At 41.6% G+C, this 23444-nt stretch overlaps 1 protein-coding gene across 4 annotated transcripts in view; it reads left to right on the top strand.

Annotated features, from left to right (window-relative positions):
* The first annotated feature begins 2178 nt into the window (after positions 1 to 2178).
* The window catches only part of LOC308078573 (nipped-B-like protein B), a 39213-nt gene continuing 17947 nt past the window's right edge, over positions 2179 to 23444 (top strand). The window contains exons 1-23 of one of the 4 annotated variants that reach the window (XM_080419785.1): positions 2179 to 2538; positions 4556 to 4704; positions 6645 to 6810; positions 7653 to 7753; positions 8183 to 8291; positions 8407 to 8558; positions 8951 to 9051; positions 9155 to 9245; positions 9348 to 9869; positions 9978 to 12548; positions 13973 to 14074; positions 14234 to 14410; positions 14875 to 14946; positions 15040 to 15129; positions 15471 to 15577; positions 15665 to 15751; positions 16854 to 17085; positions 17646 to 17788; positions 17887 to 17967; positions 18751 to 18851; positions 20026 to 20158; positions 20844 to 20926; positions 23183 to 23315. In XM_080419785.1, coding sequence (XP_080275911.1) covers positions 4641 to 4704; positions 6645 to 6810; positions 7653 to 7753; positions 8183 to 8291; positions 8407 to 8558; positions 8951 to 9051; positions 9155 to 9245; positions 9348 to 9869; positions 9978 to 12548; positions 13973 to 14074; positions 14234 to 14410; positions 14875 to 14946; positions 15040 to 15129; positions 15471 to 15577; positions 15665 to 15751; positions 16854 to 17085; positions 17646 to 17788; positions 17887 to 17967; positions 18751 to 18851; positions 20026 to 20158; positions 20844 to 20926; positions 23183 to 23315 — 5418 coding nt within the window. In that variant the 5' untranslated portion in view covers positions 2179 to 2538; positions 4556 to 4640. Of the gene's footprint in view, positions 2539 to 2794; positions 2904 to 4555; positions 4705 to 6644; positions 6811 to 7652; positions 7754 to 8182; positions 8292 to 8406; positions 8559 to 8950; positions 9052 to 9154; positions 9246 to 9344; positions 9870 to 9977; positions 12549 to 13972; positions 14075 to 14233; positions 14411 to 14874; positions 14947 to 15039; positions 15130 to 15470; positions 15578 to 15664; positions 15752 to 16853; positions 17086 to 17645; positions 17789 to 17886; positions 17968 to 18750; positions 18852 to 20025; positions 20159 to 20843; positions 20927 to 23182; positions 23316 to 23444 lie in introns of those variants that run through there. The other 3 variants (XM_080419786.1, XM_080419783.1, XM_080419784.1) reach the window with 3 other exon arrangements.

Here is a 23444-nt window from a genome sequence, read left to right as displayed (position 1 = left end):
CTGTTTCCATGCTCTCTGTTGTGTTAGTGCCGGTCATTAAAGACAAAGTGGGTAAGCTAAACAGCTCAGATAATTATAGGCCAATAGCCTTGACCAGCGTTTTGTCCAAAGTGCTTGAGACAATTCTACTGAGTAGACTTGAGAAGTTGATCTTGCCTGCTGATAACCAATTTGGATTCAAACGAAAACATGGCACTGATAAATATAACAGGCAGAATGCTACAATGTTTGTATCTTTTTCTGAAAGGTTTGCATGCTGGAATAGAAGCCATTTTTCTTGCCTGTATTGTCTGTGTGTCTTGACTCTCTCTCTCTCTGTGTGTGTGTGTGTGTGTGTGTGTGTGTGTGTGTGTGTGTGTGTGTGTGTGTGTGTGTGTGTGTGTGTGTGTGTGTGTGTGTGTGTGTGCGCGCGTGTGCGTGTGCGTGTGCGTGTGCGTGTGCGTGTGTGTCTGTCTGTCTGTCTGTCTGTCTGTCTGTCTGTCTGTCTGTCTGTCTGTCTGTCTGTATGTGAATGTGTATGTGTATGTGTATGTGTATGTGTATGTGTATGTGTATGTGTATGTGTATGTGTATGTGTATGTGTATATGTATGTGTATGTATATATTTCCACCAGTGAGTGCTGAAAATTGTGCATTTCTAGGTTGCCTTGATGTGGAATTGTAGACTTAATTGTTTGGATATTCCTGGAATGGGATATGAGTCTGCAACAGTACAATACAATGGATTACAAAATAAATTTAAATAACAGACAGTTTTGTTGGTTGGGGGGGAGTGATAATATGACTGAATTCACTGAAAGGATATAAGCTTGCACTTATTGGCTGCATAATGGCACAGCTGGCAGCAAGCAGCAGCAGTGTTTTCAACCAATTCCTATTCCCTCCCTACAGTGTCGGACAAGAAGTTTAGCCTGTTTGCACAAGTTTAGCTTGTTTATAAACTTGCAGAACTTGCTGTGAGGAGAATCTGCAGAGACCGAGCTAGGCAAGGTGAGGTCATTGGAGCCACCTAAGGCCATGGTGTACACTACAGTCACTGAAAGCTACAACCCTGCATTTATTTGAATAAATAAAACCATTTCCATGGTAACAGCAAGCTCCACCAATCGGACACTTAGCTGCTATTTAGGATTGTTTTCTTTAAAGAAGGTATAGATTTAATAGGTAAGGCTACAGTGTTTTTGTTGAAATATTCATTTAGTTTATATGTTATATTATTTTATATTTGCATTTATTTTATAAATGTGGGCCAAATACATATGACATTTAACGCCTAATATTTTTACAATTGCTACAAATTGCCAGTGATTTGGGGGCATAAACAAGAAGCTGAAGGGTAAATGTTGGTGATAATGATGTATACCAACAGTACCGTGCATGTTCAAATCATGTATGCTTTACATAACATTATGTCAGACTATTTTCCACAGCATAATGTTTTTTAATATAATTATTATTTATTTCTTTCTTTTACATTTGGGGTAAAAAAAATAGCCACAATGGTTAGGCGCCCACTCTCGACCTGTATCCGATTTCATATAGACATTTTTCAATCTCATATCTCGTGCTATTTCTGCCATGGATGGTTACATTACATCTAAATAATCTATCCAGAATATCAATGAGATTTTTACTTATGGAAACTCACTGTGTACTGTGTGTATATTAGAAGCTAGTCGGTTTGACGCCACGCCGGCAGATGGAGCTCTTGCATTATTCTTCTGGTCGGCATTTTGTTCTGTGATGATGTGATGAAGGGGGGGGGGGGGGAGTCCACTGGCTAGTGTTGCCATGTCTGTTTATAAGCGACTTTGGGCTTGTTTTTCTGTAAAGTTGCTTGAAAATATCTGTAGTTGCGGGCTGTGGTTTTTTGGGCTTGTTTCTAAAGTGTAGTTGCTTATTTGGGCTTACTTCACAATGTTTACATTATTTTAACCATCTGAAAATGTTTTGTGCCAGGGAGCCCTGTACCAGATTTGTGTTGTTAGAATGTTTAACAAATATTCCAAATATTCCATATTTTATATCAAGATTTTTTTTTACATAGCAGATCTACAAGCTCAAGCGACGCGTTATTTTCAAAGGTTTGAAGTACTCATAATGGTCTATTGCTATTGCCCTAGTTGCTTCTTTTGGGCTTGTTTTCCTAGACCTGGTTACTTGTTTCTCTCGCAAAACCTGGCAACACTGTCTGTGTCTCTATGGTCTGACTCGAGTCGAATCCCTTTCTATCACCCGGTGGGTCGGACGCTTTTATTACTCACATTTTATTATTTATATAGAAAAGCAACTGGATGTTCCACCCGCCTAAGCCTTTTACTGTTTGGTTCTGAAGGAGAACGATGTTTGCACCCTCCTCCCAGCAGCAGCACCTATTATGTTGTTCAGTGTGAGGAGAAGGAAGAAGGAGGAGGAGGAGGAGGAGGATCATTGTTGTTGTTATATTCATTTCCTCGGAGGAAGGAGGAGGACGGAGAGGGAGCTCCTGCAGTCCCCTTGGAACCATTAAGGTTTTTTGATCATTCCTCACACCCCGAGGTAAACAAATAACGACCATTTATTCAACCGAACAACACATTCGTAATGCTTGTTTAGCCCGTGAGGTGATACCTAAGTGATTCACGCCAAATACACGGAAGGCAAATGAACACACACTGAGGAACAACAACGTCTAACTAAACTATGAGATGTTCTGATGGAGCTTCTGATGTTCTGATGTTCTGATGGAGTCTTCTCTAGCATTGTTAACTGCTCCATTGTAGCAGAGTTTGGGGTCGGGGGGGTTGAGCTGCTTCCTCCAGGGCGAGTCCGAGGTCCACTTTCTCTTCCAAGCTAGAAGCAATAACGTCGATGGAGGAGGAAGGCCAGTGAAAACCACATCATCAGAGGATCCACGGCGATATGTAGGGTTTAACAATCCACTGAACAACAACGAAAAAAGACCCCCTTGTCTTGTTGTGTGCGACCCACACACACACACACACACAGCAAGCAGGGTTTAACGCAGGATGCCATCCATGCCCCTCTGGCTAAAAGCAAGTTGTGAATAAAAAGCTGCTTAGCTAGTTAGCATAGCGATGCTCACAGATTGTAAGCTAGCAGTTCCATCATCTCATGAATTAACACGACGTGATGATTGATGAAAGCACAGTATCTCAACTCCACACGCATCTTAGCAAAGCTAACTAATAATAATAATGATGATGATAACAATCAGTGAGGGACTAACTAACAGACAGGCAACGTATACACCATTTGGTTTTGTATAGCTATGATTCTCAACCTTTTTTATTTTTATTTCAAGGACTCTCAGTTTGATATGCATTAGGCCACGGATGGATGGACCCCATTTGATAACATTGTGTATCTCTTGGAACCCAATTTACACTGTCAAAGTCCCCAGTGTTGATTTTACTCTGAGAGTGTATACATGGGACCACATTGGTTCCCTTTGTACACTCTCAGAGGTTTACAGACCAGGGTCCATTTGGTTCCTAACTATAAAAATAATTTAGCTAGGGAGTGGGGACCCCCCGGAACCCCACCAAGGACCACTGACCCCTGACGTTGAGAGCCAGCGCTTTAGAGAGCTCCAGTGTCCTTGTTTATTTAACAAAACAAAGGATTTGTGATGTGTGTTATGATGACTTGGCATGCCCATACAGTCAGTGGTTCTCAAACCTTTTCATGTCAAGGACCCCCAAATTAATATGTATTTGGCCACAGACCCCCATCTGAAAAGATTTTATGCCAGGGGCTTAGAATTGTGTTAAATCTTTTCAAAAGTATTCAAAATGTTTCAAGATTTTTCACAATGTTTTGAAAATGGCACAAGCTTACAATGCATCGGGATGCGTTTTGAGCTTGTAGATCGGCTATTTTTGAATAGCTGAAGAATAAAATAGGGTTAAACTGTTCCTGATTTTGCTGGGGACCCACTTGAACCCCCTCAAGGACCCCTGGGGTCCCCGGACCCCACTTTGAGAACCATTGCCCTAGGTAGCCAATTGAGTGGTTGATATCAACTCTATCCCTGTGATCCTGGCCCAAATCATAATCACTGCATTGGTTCTCAAAGTGGGGTACGGGGACCCCTAGGGGTCCTTGAGGGGGTACCAGGGGGTCCCCAGCAAAATTTGTTAATATAGCGTCACAATCATTTATACTTTGGCTATTCAAAAATAGCAGATATACAAGCTCATAGCACGGCACAAGCTATTGTTGAAAAATCGTGAAAATATGTGCAAATATTTGAATATATAATATATTTTTTAAAGCGTTTTTAATTCTTTGCTAATGAAGGTCCCTGGGGGTCTGCAGCCAAATGCATATAGGTTTGGGGGTCCTTGACATGAAAAAGTTTGAGAACCACTGCGTGTAACCTATTGATTCAAGTGTGCCACCATGACTTCACAAGGTGATAAATGAATGCATGATCTCTGAATCGGCAAAATTCTTAAATTAAGAGTTGGCTATGTTAATAATGCTAGGCTATGTTAACTAGGACAAGGAGGTTGTTGTAATTCTTCTCTAATAAACAATTTTTTTTTTACAGCCTTTTGGAGATGTAAGAAAAAGTGAGAAGTTTGCAACACTGAGCAACCTGTGCATCGACACAAGACCTCACCTCCATCGTCAGCATGAATGGGGATATGCCTCATGTTCCTATTACTACTCTCGCTGGGATTGCTAGCCTGACAGACTGTAAGTACAACACCTTGACGCAACCCCTTTCACCTGGTCGCATAGTACACACAAACACAGGTACAATGTTTATTTGTTTTTCCTTTTTAAGAAGATTTGCGAGATGTTTTTGCTTAAGAGTTGGACACCCTGCTGCAATATGATAAACACACAAATGCTTAATTTATACATTATTGTGTGCCAGTGTCATAAGCCGATAATAGCAGATCTACAACAGGTTGCGATGCAGCTATATCAGCTATTTTTGGTGCACAACACCGACACACAATAGAGTACAAACAAATCAGGCTCAACTGCTTTTTGTAGGAGAATGGTGTGTCAGAATTGAAAGATTGAAGGACTGAATAGCTCAACACCGATCTAATGGAAAAACAAGACAATAAATATCTATGATCAAGTTAATAACCTCAGGAAACTGAGACAATGCACATGATGCACATCATGCACTCAATTTACAAACCTTAGTTAAGGTTAGGCATACTATGTAACGTTGCCCGGTGTTTACATAACAAAACAATACACACACTTTTTAGTATAGAGGGAAAGAATTGGTAAAAATAAAATAAAACATACATAAAAAAAAAATATATATATTTTGTTCCAGGGACCCCCAAAAGCAAAGATTTGAGTTACAAATGTTCGCTTTAAAAAAAGAATATTCAAAGATTTGCACACATTTTCACGACCCCCCCGCCGTGACCCAGGGGTAGTGGGAGTGACGTTAGCAGGTACTCTATGCCTTTTACGGTTTTGCTTTTTTTTGGTTATGCTTGGGAACCTGATTTGGTCTTGATTGCTATTGCTATTTTAATCTTTTGAAGACTCCTAATTACAACAACAATGAGATTTTGATTGATTGAATACTTTTTTTTATTAGCAGGTTCTATTAGCTTGGAACCTGGGGAATCCAAGCTAATAGAAACTGCAGGCTTTCTATTCCTGGAAAGTTGGCATGCTATAATGGAAGCCATTGTTCTCGCTTTAATAAAAAAGAAAATTTGAAAAAGAAAAGCCTAATGATGATGTCACTGGTAGGCGGGTTTCTGAACTGTCCACAGCCCTCCTCTGAGACACAGACGGAGTAGAGAAAAATTATACCATATTCTCATCAGCATTAGTGAGGACCAATTATATATTTAATGCCGTTATCATAGATTTGCTTTAGTTGCTAGGATATTCTAAACATTTGTGGATTACTGTATTACTGTGAGGTTACTTTAGGGGCAGTACCTTTTCGGTAGGTATTCTTTGATAAGGACGTTCCACTACTTGTGTTATGAGGGCATAATGCATTTAAGTTGAATTATGCCTAAAAGCATATATCCAGATGAGTTTGTTTTGTACACAACTTATTTGTTGCTTGGTTTACTAGCTTACTTAGTGTATTGGGTGATGGATGTGTAAACTGTACCCTACATAGAGGCAGATTTCACAGCTACCAGAGAACCTAAAAAGGCGGAAACAACTATTTGCTCAGGATAAGGTTAGGTTTAGGTAATGGCCAGAAAAAAAACAGGCAAGGCTTGAAGGTCAAGGCAAAGCATTACCACCTGACCATACTCTGTCCTTCTGGAAGCCTCCACAAGCTTGTTGCAGCTAAAACATAACCACATTAGAATGCAGCCCCACAAAGTTGCAGCGTGCTGTCTCCTGCCGAAAACGGTTCCAAAAGCCTGTTTTGCATTTTTAAATGTCAAATATCTGAATGTACTCATGATTTTAGAGAATTACTTGAAAGAACTTTTACCACTGAATGCCATTTGCCAAATACAAAACAATGGAGACCAATTTTGCATTTAAAGCACACTTTGTGTCTGAATATTCTCAGAATTTCACACTGCCCTTGAGCATATACGGTATATTAAACATTGTCCTATGCTACCCACGTACAATCACCTAGCAGACACTCATCTCTAACCTGTGGTTCACCATCCCTCTAGTGTTGAACCAGCTGCCCTTGCCCTCTCCTCTCCCGGCTACAACTGCTAAGAGTCTGCTGTACAATGGGAGGATCACTGAAGAGGTCAGCTGCCTGCTGGCATGCCAGGACGAGAACCTGGTGTCCCAGCTGGCACACAGCCTTAACCAGGTCTCCACCGAGCATATGTGAGTACTTCACAGGCTGTAATAACAATTGAGTAGAGAATTATTGTCTGCTGGGTACTATGTAATGATACATACATAGTGACTACATTGTATTCAGCAGAATAGTAGAGTATGTGTTGTATTTTCTCTATTTATTTGGATATACACATCTTACTGAAAAGCAAAAGAGACGTGATACCTCCAAATGGAGCGAGTGTCACGCCTTATTTTGTGTGAAATGATATATAACAAATATAGTTGTAGTTAATACGAAGTGAGTTTTGGATTGGTGAAGCTAATATTTTCCTGACAATTTGGCTGCAAGTATTCCATCCGGTGAAATAAATGAGTCCTGCTTTTACACTTGGTAGCACTGATGCTGCAAATCTCATTTAAGAGTATTAGAAACCTTAAGGGGCATCCATAAATAGTTAAAAGTCCCATGGTGCGATACACGGTCCCTAGCGATAAACAAGGGGAAGCATGCTCTTGCTGTTGTCAAACTTGTGCGGGATAATCCACCATATTATGAAGCATGGGTGTATGGGTCTATGGGAGGTGGTGAGCAGACTTTAAAGACCAAAGGAGATGCGAAGGTGTTTCAGCAGATCTGGGAGTTTTTGGGGGGGTGGGGCGCAGTGTCTGAGGAAGAGATTGGAGTCAGGCTGGATTTTTACAACATGCTTTAGAAAGGATGGGGATAGAAACGACACGTCCAACTGGTGCATATAAAGCAGTGTAAGATCTAGGGATGTGCATGACTGACCAAAATTGAACAAATCTGTGACACCATCACTTTCTCAATCATCCCATTTGCAAAATGTATACTTTTTAATTTCACCCTTTTCACCCTTGCATTTCAGAGAACTGAAGGACAACCTGGGAAGTGAAGACGTGGAGGGGGATATGCCGGTGCTACTGCGGATGGTGCTGTCTAGGAACCCAAACCTCTTCAGGGAGAAAAGTATGCATACCCGAATATACAGGGCTCAGGGTGGTAAGAAGGAGACATGGAGAAATAGGCTTTTGCATAAGTGCTCTGGCCTGTCTGCTGGAATTTGTGTTCTGAAGACTGCGCTGTGCTCCCAGCCTCCCACTGCTCTAATGTATTGTTTCAGGAATGTTTTAGATATCATGCTTTTGCCAGTAGATTCTCCTGCATCACTCTCAACTCTATCAATTGCTTTTGTTGTGTTTTATCTGAGAAATATAAAAGACATGGTTATTATAAAAATAGTATTAAAACATTTACCATTACAGCAGCTGAGGATTTTTATACATCGCCGGGCTCTCGTCTCTTACATCAGTGGTTTATGTATTTATTCTTTATAAATTAACACGTTCTGAGTTTGTAGATCGGCTGTTAAGCAGGCGTCCTTTCTTTATGTTTTAGGTATAATGCAGCAGCCAATGATGCCACAGTACAAAATGCCTCAGAATCCAGTGCATGGAAGCCCAGGAACAAACTACCAGCAATCTACTGTTTCACATAGTCCAACTAGGTATGGGAATTTGGTTTTCAATGGTCGAAGTAGTGAAGCTTCTACCAACTACCAAGACTCTTCGGTACAATATAAATCCTTAATTTTCTGTAATTCTTACCTTCCTTCTTTACAGTGGCTTCGCATCTCCACAGTCTGTGTCAGGAACACGGTTCATTCCCCAGCAGAATAGTCCAGTACCCAGTCCATACACCCCTCAAAGCCCTGCAAGCTATATGCAGTACAGTGACCCACCCAGTTATTCACAAAACCAACAGCTCCAGGAAGGTGAGTACAAAGGAAATATTTGATGACCAATCTGTCTGCAAATCTGTGAAACTATTTCAAATTATATTATTATTTCTGTCTTCATTTTGTGGTAATGAGCATCTCTGGATTCATAAAGCGGATCTTCTCTACCATAATCACTTGTCACACTTGAGAAATAGGGGAGATTCTGAGCTAATGATGGCAAAGTAGAGAAAAGTTCAACTTTGATACTGCTGCAGTGTGGTGAGATAGAGCGGAAGCCAACCAGAAGTGCGCTGTGGTCTATAATGGTTCTCCAACCTACTAACTTAACTAGCACATACTCATAGCTGAGAAAATTAAAATGTTCAGTCCATCAATTAAGTTTTATCATATCTTAGAAAATTGATTTCATTTTGTATGATTTTCAGTTTCAAGTCCATTGGTTTCTGGTGGTGTTTTGAATGGCCATAACACAAGCTCAGATGCTAATGAAGATTATGTGAACATCGTCCACAGACTGGGAAATGAGGTAATTTTGAAAAAGTCATGTTGAGTTGAACTTCGCCATTATTAATCTTTGTGCCCATTTTGTCACCAATTGGCACTAAAATGTAATGTCTTATGCTCCCCAGGAGAATGACCCTTCCATGAGACCCCCCTCGTTCCTAATTAGATCGCCACAGTCTGTTAGCTCTCCTGCTGGGACTGAAGCGACTTCAAAACGTATGCTAACACCTGTAGTGCTGTAAAATACTAATTCATGATGAGGACTCCAAAATTAGACACGCACTAATGCTCACTCTTCTGATATTTATGTTTCAGCAGGGTCACGGCCTCCTCACATCCTGCAGTCGCCTCCCCAATATACACCACCACCACACGATGCAGCTCCTGAACTCCTCCTGAAAGCTGACCACAAAAAGAAGCAGAAAATGCTGGCCAAAGAGGAATACAAGCAGACGGACAAAGATGGCGTGCGTGATATTGTCAGCTCTCCGTCTAAAGGCTCTACCAAGTTAAACGTGAAACTTGGTCGAGTCAGTTCCTTAGAGATGGATCAGTCTACAGAGGCACCTGATGGGGCTGATGAAGGCTTCGTCCAGGATGCTGTTTTAGTTTCCAGCAACCAATGCTCAAGGATAGCCCAGGACCCATCTATCAGGTTATGTGCCGGGGAACAGGTTGGATATCAGCAGGTACCAGTCCTCCAAAACACCAAGAGGGCTGGAGCTGCCAATGGGGTAGTATACGATGATGGTGAGATGGAGGTGCTTGCTGAGATTGAGAGGGTAGAACGGGAATCAGCCAGCGAGAGAGAACGATGCTCTAAGGAAGTTCAGGATAAAGGTGAATGTCTGTGTGTGCGCCTTTACCCTGTGCTGTCTAGCTTTTTTGCCATAGGCTCGATCTGTTAGTTTTTGCAGAGAAACTAAGTTACCGTGTTCTTCATTACAGACAAGCCACTGAAGAAACGGAAGCAAGATTCATATCCTCAGGAACCTGGAGCTGGGGGCACAGCTGGGGCCAATGGAGGGCCTAGTGTAGGAGGCGGAAGTGCTGGAAGCAAGTTAACACCCAAGGAAGCTAGTGCTGCAAGTAATGGTGCTAGTCGGCCCGCTTTGATGGTCAGCATTGACCTGCAGCAAGGCAGAGGTGAAAGACCAATAGAGGTACAGCGCATGCCTAAGGAACCCCTGGGGCCTGGAAAAGACCCTGAATCCTCTGCGGTCCTACAGTGCAAGTCCAAAAAAGGCAGAGAGACTCTTAAGGCCGTAGACAGTCAACCTGACATCATCAAACAGCATGCTGAAATCAACAGGAAGGCTGGCACAGGTGGCCAACCAGAGACCCACAAAAACAAGCATGAAAAGAGACGGGACTCGAAGCACCGACATGATCGAAAACCGGAAAACAGCAAGGGACACCCAGACGGCAAAACACCCGATGCACAACGGCAGAAACACGAAAAACTGTCTAGCGTTCGCCCCAGCGAGGAACCTGAAAACAGCAAGGGATGCCCTGATGGCCCAGATGGCCCAAGACCCGATGCACAACGGCATAAACACGAAAAACTGTCTAGTGCTCGTCTCAGAGAGGAACCTGAAAACAGCAAGGGATGCCCTGATGTCCCAAGACCCGATGCACATCGGCAGAAACACGAAAAACTGTCTAGTGCTCACCCCAGCGAGGAACCTGAAAACAGCAAGGCATGCCCTGATGGCCCAAAACCTGATGCACAACGGCAGAAACATGAAAAACTGTCTAGCGCTCGCCCCAGCGAGGAACCTGAAAACAGCAAGGCATGCCCTGATGGCCCAAAACCCGATGCACAACGGCAGAAACATGAAAAACTGTCTAGCGCTCGCCCCAGCGAGGAACCTGAAAACAGCAAGGCATGCCCTGATGGCCCAAAACCCGATGCACAACGGCAGAAACATGAAAAACTGTCTAGCGCTCGCCCCAGCGAGGAACCTGAAAACAGCAAGGCATGCCCTGATGGCCCAAAACCCGATGCACAACGGCAGAAACATGAAAAACTGTCTAGCGCTCGCCCCAGCGAGGAACCTGAAAACAGCAAGGCATGCCCTGATGGCCCAAAACCCGATGCACAGCGGCAGAAACATGAAAAACTGGCCAGCGCTCGCCACAGAGAGGAACCTGAAAACAGCAAGGGATGCCCTGATGGCCAAAAACCCGATGCACAACGGCAGAAACATGAAAAACTGTCTAGCGCTCGCCCCAGCGAGGAACCTGAAAACAGCAAGGCATGCCCTGATGGCCAAAAACCCGATGCACAACGGCAGAAACATGAAAAAATGTCTAGCGCTCGCCACAGAGAGGAACCTGAAAACAGCAAGGGATGCCCTGATGGCCCAAGACCCGATGCACAGCGGCAGAAACACGAAAAACTGGCTAGCGCTCGCCACAGAGAGGAAACTGAAAACAGCAAGGGATGCCCTGATGGCAAAACACCCGATGCACAACGGCAGAAACACGAAAAACTGTCTAGCGCTCGACACAGAGAGGAACCTGAAAACAGCAAGGGAAGCCCTGATGGCAAAACACCCGATGCACAACGGCAGAAACACGAAAAACTGTCTAGCGCTCGACACAGAGAGGAACCTGAAAACAGCAAGGGATGCCCTGATGGCAAAACACCCGATGCACAACGGCAAAAACACGAAAAACTGTCTAGCGCTCGACACAGAGAGGAACCTGAAAACAGCAAGGGATGCCCTGATGGCAAAACACCCGATGCACAACGGCAGAAACACGAAAAACTGTCTAGCACTCGCCACAAAGAGGATGGAAAACCTGAAAAAATCAAGGGATGCCCAGATGGCCAAAGGCCTGATGCACAACGGCAGAAACACAAAGAGCGCCACAGAGAGGACAAGCACAGAGACAGGGAACTGTCCCGCAGCCATCACTCAGAGAACTCCAAATCCTCCACCAAGGCAGAGTGTGACTCCAGAAATGGTAATGAAAAGGACAGGGACAGAAAACACAGGACAGAGTCCGGCAAACACTGTAACAAGCAATCTCTCGAGCAGCACAGAAAACCTGACAGCCCTAGAGTGAAGCAGAATGGTGGAGGACCAGTGGACCCCAGTGGCCATCAGAGGACAGACTCTTCTGGCCTACAGTCCCACCGAGGGAAGGAGGAACGAAGGGCTGGGGATGGCAGCAGGAGTAGCAGTGATGGAAACAAACAGAAGTCTGCTGAGGGCAAACCTGGGGAATTCCCCGCCTACCTCCTGGGGTGCAAGACAGGGACTTTTAAGAACTTTGTGATTCCCAAACTAAAGCGTGATGAGAAGGGTGAGGATCTCCAAAAAAAGGTGATGGAGACCTGGGGCGAGCCCATTGTCGAGCTAGAGAGAGTTTCTTTGGCAGAGACCATGAAAAAAACTGCTAAGCCTGTGGTGATGCTGAAGAAACTCACCCCAGATGAGTTAAAGGACCTCATTAAGGAGAAAGAAAGAAGGAAAGCACAAAGGTCCTCCTTTGGCAAGTCAGGGAAAGGTAAGAATAATCATAGGGGAAGAAATATTTGCCCTGCTGCATAACAACCATTGAATTGATTGAATATTATAGATGGCACAGAGCAATGCTACTTTCTTCTACAGAGGGCCATACTGATTTCAATAAAGTGAGTGAAGGGCCACAAATTGGACAATTGAAACGTGAAACATCTAGGGCTGAATTATGTTAAAACTTTATGTATTTGGTAGGCATAACAGATTATTTTCCAATAGGCTATTTGCCAAACCAGAAGACCTGGTACTTGCTTCACAACACAATTTTCTATTACAAAATGTAGACTTTTTTTTTACAGCTTATGTGTCAGTCTGATTTACATTGAAGATTAGTTACATAACAAGCAGTATCAATGCAGTATCAATTTAAAATGTATTTTTTCATTAATTTATATCTAGCTAGTTGTTTGATATTCAACACTTCAGTTTCTGATTTAACTGATGAAACTCATTGCATTATTTTATAAATATGGACAAGGCAAGACAAGGCAGAGTGTTTCATAATGATAAACATTTAATATTTACCATTTGAGTACATACCTGCTTCAATGGAAAATATTTACCGTTTGGAAATGTACTCGAACGGTAAATATCAATTTACCAATAATTGGAATGGAGCTAAATTAATTTACCTCAAAATCCATTAATTTAATAATGCTGCCTTTCCAGAACAGAAGAAAGTCTTAAGACTGTAGACAGTCAACCTGGCATCATCAAACAGCTTGCTGACATCCACAGGAAGGGGTTATTTATTTGTTTTCCTTTGAGGATGTTGCAGGCCGGATTGAGATGGTCTGCGGGCCAGTTCCGGCCCTCGGGCCGTATTTTGCCCATGTGTGCATTAGGGGCTCAGCTCAAGTATTTTGTGGCTGAGCCAGGAAAGGATGTGTTTTATCTCACAGATCAAATTTGGTCCCATCTGGGGGGCACTATTCCCTGAATTAAATTTTGCTATGTTATGCGACTACTGCATATTAGTAATATTGCAAAGTACAAATGTTACTTGCATTGCAGGGCAGCTGAGAACTTGCTACTTGCTACTGATGACAGCTTGAACTGTTTTTGTGAATTAATTATCTCAAATCTGCCTTCCATATTTGGGCTAGAGTAGACTGATGTTATCAATATCAAGTCATCAACATGACGTCAGAGATCCACAGGGAAGCTATGCTGTTATTAGACCTTATCTTGTTTTTACATACGTTCGAGTCATTAGAAGTATCATTTAGTCAAAGTAAATGCTAAGGAATAGACATGCTCTTTTATTTTGGGGTGTCATTACGGTTATTAACATAGATTTGGCATAGAGTTCTGAAATGAAGAAACCAAAGAAATGTGTGAAACAAGTAGATTTTAGTTTTTCTCTCCTAATGATAATATAACCTCTTACTGTACCTTATCTGCTTCCAGAGGATGAATCCACCATGCCCTTGAATGAGAGGGTGAAAATGAAACGCAAACGCAGCCCAGCCAAATATGCAGAGTCAGAGTCAGATGAAGATCAGAATGAGGGTGAGAAACTCACTTTACCCATCTAGCATGTATAAATTGTCATTTATGCTTCATCCCATCCTGTGACGGGGGTCATGTACCTGCTGGTCTTGGTAAGGTTTGACTGGACGGCTGAAATGAAGGCAAAAACAAAGTTGACTTATTTTTGTATCATTACAGCAGTACGGAAGAAGCAGAAGAAAGTGCGGGACGACACATGGGAGGATAAGGATAAGAGACACTCCGGAGGCCAACGTCGAGTCGGGGCAACCCATGGCGGTCGCGATGAGCCCAAGAGCCGCCGCCGGCTCTTGGACAGCTCAGGAGAGTCTGATGAAGACTCAAACATGAGTGATGGTAAGTCTGTGTACTGACACACTTACATTCCAAAGCGAAGCTATGTTCACTGAAATGAGCTTTAAAAAACAAAGGAGAAAGAATGTGATTGACTTGTGCATTCCAATTAAAATGAAAAGTTATTAGTGAGCTGTTAGTTAGTGAGCTGTATTCACTTGTTCATAATGTGTAATGGGGTTTTATAGGATTAGGTGATTATTTGCTTACACTATAGGACAAATTACAATGTACATAAACAAAGGTTGTAACAGCTCTGTCGTGTAGATAACTGCCTCCCACTTCAGGTGATAGTGAAGCCTAAAGGGAAATATCTCAATCTTGCTGCGGTGTTGTAAAGTAAAAATTGGAGTACCCTCTGCAATAAGCAAAACTGCAAAATAAATATCACGTTTGAGTATTTGTGAAGCGCTCGGGTGGCGCAGTGGTAAAGTGCCTGTTGTCTTCATTCCTGTCTCCATGTCTAGTTGCCACAAAGATGAGAAAAAAGGAGAAACATAAAAAGAAGAAGGCTTCTATGTCCAAGCAGACTCCAGAGGGTAATATCACTTCTAGATCTTTTTTATAAAAGAAATTTAAAAACATTATGTACGTTTTTTATAATTGACTGTATGTGTGTGTTTACTCAACAGAGCTAATGGATTCCTCCACATTTAAGGGATTCATGGCAAGTGTGGACAACATTTTGGAGAACCTGGAAGATGTGGACTTAACTGCAACAGGTAATATTACACATTGTGCAATTCCTTTACATTTTTAATTCAACCTTGGAACCTGGCATACCCTGTTTTGGACTTGTCATTATAGCCAAAAGTTTAGAAAAAAAAAGAAAAGGTAGATCTACAAGCTCACAGCGCATTGCATCGCCTAGATCGTCTATTTCCGCTATTTTAGAAAAAATAAGCCTTAAGTTTTCAACACCTGACATGATGGTTGCTGCCTTTTCTGAGCATCTAAAATGGCTCTTTGTCCTTGTACTTGCACAAACTTGCATGAAAATGAACTTCACCCACTTTTATTTCTGCAAAATGTGACAATAAAGCTGATTCTGATTCTTGTTCAGATGATGATGATGATGGCATTCCGGAGGAGCTGTTGCTGGGGAAGCAGCAGTTGCGTGAGCTAAGCTGTGATTCTGCTAAAATGAAGGCCATGGGGATCACTTCCAAGGTAAGTGGTACATGGCTAGTATGCACTGTGGGATAATAGGGATATGTTAGAAAAATGGAGGCATGATCCATCATGTTTCATCTACAGGTTCCAACTTCAAAATTGGTAAAGATTCTGGGCATTCTGGAGAAGAACATTGAGGATGGCGCCAAACTGTCCACATTAATGAACCATGTAAGTCGTCCACCTCCTGTTAGTTTTTGTTGACGCTGTGAAGCGATTGTGAAACTGTCTGTGTGTGTGTGTATGCCACTCTGCTCACAACGACTCTCCTCTTTATCATCATCAACAAGAAGACCATGAAGCTTCATATCGTTACTGTCGGGTATCTCCATCTTTGAATGTTTTTCATAAATGAATGCCCAATGTAACACGTGGCCGTATGACAGTGTCACGCAAAAGTAGCGGAAATAGCCATAAGCCAATCTACAAGCTCAGAGTGAGCTCGTTTTTGTGGTTTTTGAAAAAGTTTAAAAATGACATACACAAAATAGGGACACCAAGTTGATTATTATGTCTAAAATTTTAATATGTAAGATCGTATTTCTGTATTGTGATGTCTAAATAGATGAAGCAATGCAAAACCCCTCCATACACAGGGATTTAGCTAATGGGTCATAATTTCTGCAAGAGTAGGTGGAGGAAGTGAATGTCTCCTACTAGACATTCACTTATATGCAAACTGAGATTTTCGTCTTGCCTCAATGAGCCTGTGAACATTTGTAAAAGAACACATATCACAAAAAAGATGATCTGGGAACCCATTCGGTTAACAAAAAGGAACAAAATAATATACACCTTAGTTTTTGCCTCTTGGGGGCACCACTTCCTTTTTTGTGTAGAAACAGGAACTTGGTTTGGCTCCTCCCCTTTCTTAGTCCACTTCCACCCGGGTGCCTCTGTGTTTACTCCTACTAACAACAACACTACATGTTTAGGGCAGTGGTGCTGACCGATTCTGCTGTTAGCAGAATCTGTCTTGACGAAAAAGAGAAATCATTGGGACTGCATAAAGTGGACTAGGGAAATGAATAATGGAGAGCTTACGACTATGGCTAAATATCTACTTTGATACAAGGTTTCCATCCGACAGCGACGGTATATTAGATCTCTAACTCGATATCTGACATATGGTGCCGTTTAGTGGTCAGGGACACTGAGGTTATCTGGCGCTGAACCACATGGCTTGACTATGCACAATTCTAGTTTGCCCACGTTGTTTTTGAAGCTTTGAAGTCGGCCTTTGTTTTTGACTGGTTTCCCTCTTGTCCTGTAGGGTAACGATGGAATGGACGAAGAGCGTATGTGGCGAGACCTCATCATGGAGCGCGTGACCAAGTCTGCTGATGCCTGTCTGACTGCTCTCCATGTCATGACGTCTCCACGCATGCCCCAGGCCGTTTACTTGGAGGACGTAATTGAGAGGGTGGTGCAGTACACCAAGTTCCACCTGCAGAACACGCTCTACCCTCAGTATGATGCTGCCTACAGAGTGGATCCGCATGGAGGTAAGCAGCACACCACTTTTTTCCGACCCTCCAGGAGTTTATGCACTTGCAAACCACTTAAACCCAATGCACTTCCTTGTACGTCAAATAGCAGAAATAGCCGATCTACAAGCTCGCAACGTGATGCGTTTGCATCACGCCCATCTACGCTTGTAGATGGGCTGTTTTACCCATCTTTGCTGAATGTTCGCTTATTAAGACATGACCAGAATAAGGCCGCTAGGGCTCATGTGGTTAAATACACCTTTATTTGTAATGTGCATGAGTGCGATAGAAATATAAAATAGAGGTGCTATCAAGAGACACGGATATACTGAGTCATTGTTCTTAAAATTGTCTCTTTTGTCCATTTGTTGATTTCCCGCACACTCCTGACCAAGGCCATGTAACCTAAATGTGTCTGAGTTTTAATGTTTTTTTCCGTTGTATTGATTTTTTCCCCTACCAAAGAGCACGTCCCAGCCACTTCTTCCACCAAATGGTTTACTGTGTATTCAGGCAGCGATCCTCTCTTCAATTTTTGTAATAATTTTTTTATAATCCATTTGTTACTCTCCAAGGTGGCACTAAGGCCAAACGGGGAAAGTGTTCCACACACAAACAGAAGGTGATAGTCACGCTGTACAACAGAGTGTGTGACATTGTCAGCAACATCTCAGAGCTCTTGGAAATCCAGCTGTTAACAGACACCAGCATCCTCCAGGTGAGCTTGTTTCCTTGGTCTGAGGTCACTCATGGGGTTGTGACCCCTCCACGAGCACTTGGAGCGCTGATTGACATAACTGTGCTTCCTCATTTCAGGTGTCTTCCATGGGCATCACGCCATTTTTTGTTGAGAGTGTCAGTGAGCTACAGTTGTGTGCCATCAATGTTATAACAGCGGTAAGTCAGTCTACTACGGCAAGATCACACCACGTCCTGGCTTCTATTTTAGCATTGTTGTATGTTTGTGTTAATTCTTGTGCATATCCCCTTCTCTGGGGGCGCCAACCGGTGTGGGCCACAGGTGTCCAAGTATCAGAGAAGGTCTTGCAACTTGTTATCGCATGCTCTAACAGTTTTGGTTAGATCCAATACAATCCACTTTATTTATAGAGCACAACCAAAACATAAGCGTTGAACCAAAGTGCTGTACACATGGTTTTATTCCCCATTGGGAATTACTACATCATGTAGTAATATGGTGAAATGGTTGTCTAAATAAAACTGTTGAAGCATTTGACAACAGTCGCAAGCCATACTCTTTATTACTTATGTTTATTTTATTTGACATGGACATCGTCATTACATTGGGCGAACCAGATGCATTGTTTAAGAGTTATAGCACGAATGCTAATGTTCAACACCTATCCACAGGACAGGAGGCTTTTCTAATCTAAAACCCAATCAAATATATATGTATTTAAAACAACATTATAATCAAAGTCAGACACGATACCTTAACTGTGAAACAAAAGAAACATAATCACTCCAATAGCCAGTCAGAATCTATTCATGTAGCACTGTTAATTAGATTTTAACCGTATTAAGAGTCCTTTTAATAGCATTGCTTTATGTAGCATTATTGCAGTATCATATGTCATATTTTATAAGATAACATACCGCTGTATAGCTTGCATAATGTTTATTTTTGCATGTGGTGTTTGTTCTTCTGCTCCTCCTCAGGTGTTCTCTCGCTATGAGAAACACAGGCAGCTAATTTTTGAGGAGATCTTCACGTCTCTGGCCAGGCTGTCTACTAACAAACGCAGCCTCAGGAACTTCAGGTATTTACAAAAACATGCAAACTGACTTGCTCCCACACAGTTAGTTGAAAACACTTTTTAATTTGTCCAGACTAGTGTTAATTTTGACAGAAATGAATGATTTAGTTTGTCATAGCCTTTTTAACTCTTTCACTGCCAAGAGTATTTTCATAAAGTACTCCCCCAGTGCCAGCAATTTGCGTTTTTTTTTTTTTTTAATTTTGTAATTTTTCATTCAAATAAATGATCTGATTGGGTTTTTAAACCCATAATACAGTTCTACCAGTAGAGAGCAACAAATCGACACATTGATGATCTCGCTGGCTCACTCGCCCCCTCCCAAACAGGCTCACGTCATATCCGGTCATAACCGGATGTTGACATTTTTGACAATCGTTGATCGGGCTAAATTACGATGTGATACACGACTACGATGACTGATCGTCACCCAGACCAAAGAGAGTAGACGTGGACCTCTCCGTTTGTTATTTATACCGTGTGAAAAACCGTGACTTTCCCTATTCTGGCCGAAAATTATCGCGGGAAAAAAATGAGGACCGGAAACGGAATCTGCGTCATGAAACCGGAACCCAATGAGTCTGAAGGAGTCAGGAAGCGAAAGTGATCATGAAAAATAAACAGTATAGCGCGACCACAGTCAAAAGTAAAAACTCGGGATTTCTCGTGCTGGCACTGAGGGTACTCGGGAAAAACTCGGGATATCTCGGGGCGTGGCACTGAGAGAGTTAATAGAATTGAATTAACATTTTTGACATATTGTAGTCACCTTTTGGTGGGCCGTGATGCTGTCATAATGCATGATTTCTACTTAGCTGTGTGCCGAAAATAGCCAATCAACAAGCTCACAATGTGTCGTGTTGCAACACGATGTGAGCTTGTAGATTTTTTGGAGCATGACACCAAGCATAAAATGACTTGTCTTAGTTCTACTGGATCTCTTCTCCACTAGTCCCTCCTTAACATTTTAGTCTAGTTTTTATTTGTGGACAAAACTGTCAATATATTTAGTCATAGTTTTAGTCATCATAGCTTAGTTTTTATTTAGTTTTTGTCAGTGAAAAAAAGGTAGACGACGGAATTATTTTGTCATAGTTTAAGTCGACTAAGTTAACACAGCTTCGGACACACCACTGTTCAAACTGTACTGATTGTACTGCTTCTGATGTTCTCATAGGCTAAATAGCAGCGACAGTGATGGAGAGGCCTTTTATATCCAGATGGTCACAGCTCTGGTTCTGCAACTCATCCAGTGCGTGGTCCACCTTCCATCTGAAAAGGACTTACAGGATGAGCATGACAAGAAGAAGGTATGTCACACCATTTTATTGCCAGATTTATGGCCTTTATGTTGGGACATGGGAAAACGAGAGAAATTGTGGGTAGTTTGTTACAGGGATAGTCATTGGTAATGACTATGCAAATTCTTGGATATAAAATTGAGTTTGGACAAAAGATTGGACAATGAGGCCCAAAGCTGCTGCTTAATAGTAAACACAATTCAGTCTCCCTGTTGCAAGTTGTGGATAATGTCTGTTTACTGTACAGTATGTGTATATATAGTATATCCAATGATCGGAAATTAATCGGGCTTATTAAGCTGATCAAAATAAAAATATGCCTTGACTAGATCCCTGGTTTTGCATTGGAATGGAGATAATTTGCTACAAAGACTCAAAGAGTACAAAAAAAACACTTGTCAGTTGAGAACCTGTGCTATTTACTGCTTAATTAAGTCGGGTTCAGGTTAGTCTACAAGTTATTAGAAATAGAATATTGCGGACCCACCAAACTAAACGTCTGCATTGTTCAACCAGAAATCGTCAACATCAAGTTAAATGAATATGAAATACACAATGTCCAACATTAGTATTATCTGAACAACTGACCTATTTAGCAGAACTTTTCTTGTAAACTACATTTTATCTTCTAAGTTCCACTGATGTATTTTTACATATAAAAGTGTATTTTCCATTTTTCTTGCTGTGTTGCCAGGTGGATCAAGATGTCCTAATCACAAGCTCGTATGAAACTGCCATGAGGACAGCTCAGAACTTCTTGTCAGTCTTTCTCAAGAAGTAAGGCATTGGGGGCATCTTGGTGGCTTGGCCTGTAAGAACACCGACCATAATGCTGCAACTTCCCAGCTTCAGCTCCTAGCTAGGAGCTTCAGTTGCATGTCATCTGTCCTCTCTGCCTGGCTTTCCTGTCTCCACTGTCCTATCCAGAACAAATCAATAACTAAAAAAAGAAGGCATTGCTCTACTTTCCTTTTCTAGGCATTTCTTCTTTAATTATAGTGTAGAGAGAGACAGTATTCCAAGGGCAGAGAAGAGGAATAACATAGAGCACAGGTCTCCAGACAGAATCAAACCAGGGTTGTGATTATGTGGTCGACACACTAACCGTTCAGATACCGATCCACCCCACCTCTTTAATGATCTTGATTCTATCCTTTGTCGGAAATTCATCCAAAGTTAGCATTTACTTTTCTTAAAACTCATTGTTTAGTTTTGCCATTTGTGTAGTAGTTAAGTTGACTGCTGGGTCACTAGGATGAATTCAGAAAATCTTTGGAAATGAGCAGTGTGAAATTATATTTTACTGCTGTGGATTGGCCCTTTCATTTGATTTTTTCTCCTGAATGGGCCAGTGAAACAATTTCATCACTTTATCTCTATAAAAAGAAAACAAGATGAGTTTAATAATGTGGCTTCATGGCTTCCATGTGGATCTAGGATGTCATGTGGCAAGTCTATGATGTCTGTAGAATGTTTCAGCCTAAATTTCAGCCTAATCTGACCTCCATTGTCTTCCAGTATAAAAGTTAAATTAAAAAAAGTTAAACATTTAGTATAAAACGTACGTATGGGGAAGAAAACTAAAATGTATTTTTTTAAAGTTTAAAATGTACGTATAAAACGTACGTATGGGGGAAGAAAACTAAAATGTATTTTTTTAAAGTTATAGCTCGGCTATAGCTTGGGTTTACTACACTCTACACCAGGGGTTCCCAAAGTTGGGGTCTCGACCCAACATGGGGTCGCGGGAGACTGACGGTGGGATCGCGAAATTATTTTGGGTCATAAAAAAAAATAAAAAAACGTTTTATTTTTAAATTTATTTTTTATTTTTAAATTTAACAGAATGGATGAAATACAACCTAAAATGATTACATATAGTACATTTGACCATTTTAATACATTTCAAATGCGCACCGAACGTGCAAGTTTATGTGCATAAATTGCCTCCAGGTTTAGGTGGGGTCGCGAGTCAATGGCCGCCTTATTTTGGGGTCGTGGGCTGAAAAGTTTGGGAACCCATGCTCTACACTATAGTAGCAGTCCTCCATGACATGTTCACGCCAATAACATCCATCCAGCAGAGATTATAAGCAGGCTCAGTCTCCAAGGAGAGATCCCAGTTATCTTATTCCTTACTATACCAGTTTATAAATTCTCCTCAATACTTTGTCTCTTTGTCATTTGTCATTTTTTTAATACTGAGATATACAAATGCAAACTGCAATTTTACGCTGGAAGTCAAAGGATGACATCACAGCCGCATGAACGTCCCTTCAGGAACAGTAACAGCCACAGTACATCACAGTCTGCTTAATGTGTTTCCTAGCAGCGTGATAGTGTGTTTCACATTTCTATTTATGTCTGCAACGGCTGGTACTGTGTTTCCTACCATTTATATACAGTAGGCCGGCCGAGTATTTCTTGGCAGCATGGCAGTGCTCTCTGTCATAATCACAAGTCACTTGTTTCGTATCACTAAAGATTTTTTAATCATTCTTCTGCACTGCAATTGTACTCTTATTTTCTGTTCTATTTTTACTCCTTTCTATTTGTATTATTTTCAAATTTCCTTTTATACTGTTTATTGTGCTCTGTGGCGTAGTGTCTTAATGCTTAATGTTTTATGTAAAGCACTTTGAATTGCCTTGTTGTGGAAATGAACAAACTTGGAAAATCATGTTCAACCCTTTCCAATACTTTCTGGTTTTGGAAAGCTTTGCTCAAAAACTATTGAGAAATATATGAGATTGTGTTCAGTTGTTTTTAATGCTATAATTTTAGTAAATAAGAATGACTAAGACAGTTTTGCACACCTGAACAAAATGGTATAGGGTAGGTGTGTAGAACAAAAGATACTACATGTTGAAGAGTGAAGGAGTCACACACTATCGTAGAACTTCGTCAGGCATGACAAATGTCTGTGACAGTGTGGGAACCCGTTCACTCTTCAACGAGTAGTTTTGTTAAACTTTGATGTAAATCTGTTAACAGTGCAACATTTTTACCTATGGTCTCCTTTCCCTGTGTTAGGTGTGGTAGTAAACAAGGAGAGGACGACTACCGTCCTTTGTTTGAGAACTTCGTCCAGGACTTGCTATCTTCAGTAAATAAACCTGAGTGGCCAGCAGCTGAACTGCTGCTCGGTCTACTGGGGCGGTTGTTGGTAAGTAATTATTGTAATTATCATTCAGTCTAAGGAGGAACTGTTAAAAGTTGTTTGTGAGAAGAGTTGTGCATGTTGCGGACCCAAAGTTCTTCAGCTGAAGTGCTCTTTCTCATATTCTAACTCAAG

This window comes from Gymnoscopelus braueri (assembly GCF_963280865.1).
Source record: "Gymnoscopelus braueri genome assembly, chromosome: 22".
NCBI classification, from domain to species: Eukaryota; Metazoa; Chordata; class Actinopteri; order Myctophiformes; family Myctophidae; genus Gymnoscopelus; species Gymnoscopelus braueri.
This window is presented reverse-complemented; position numbering and strand designations above follow the sequence as displayed.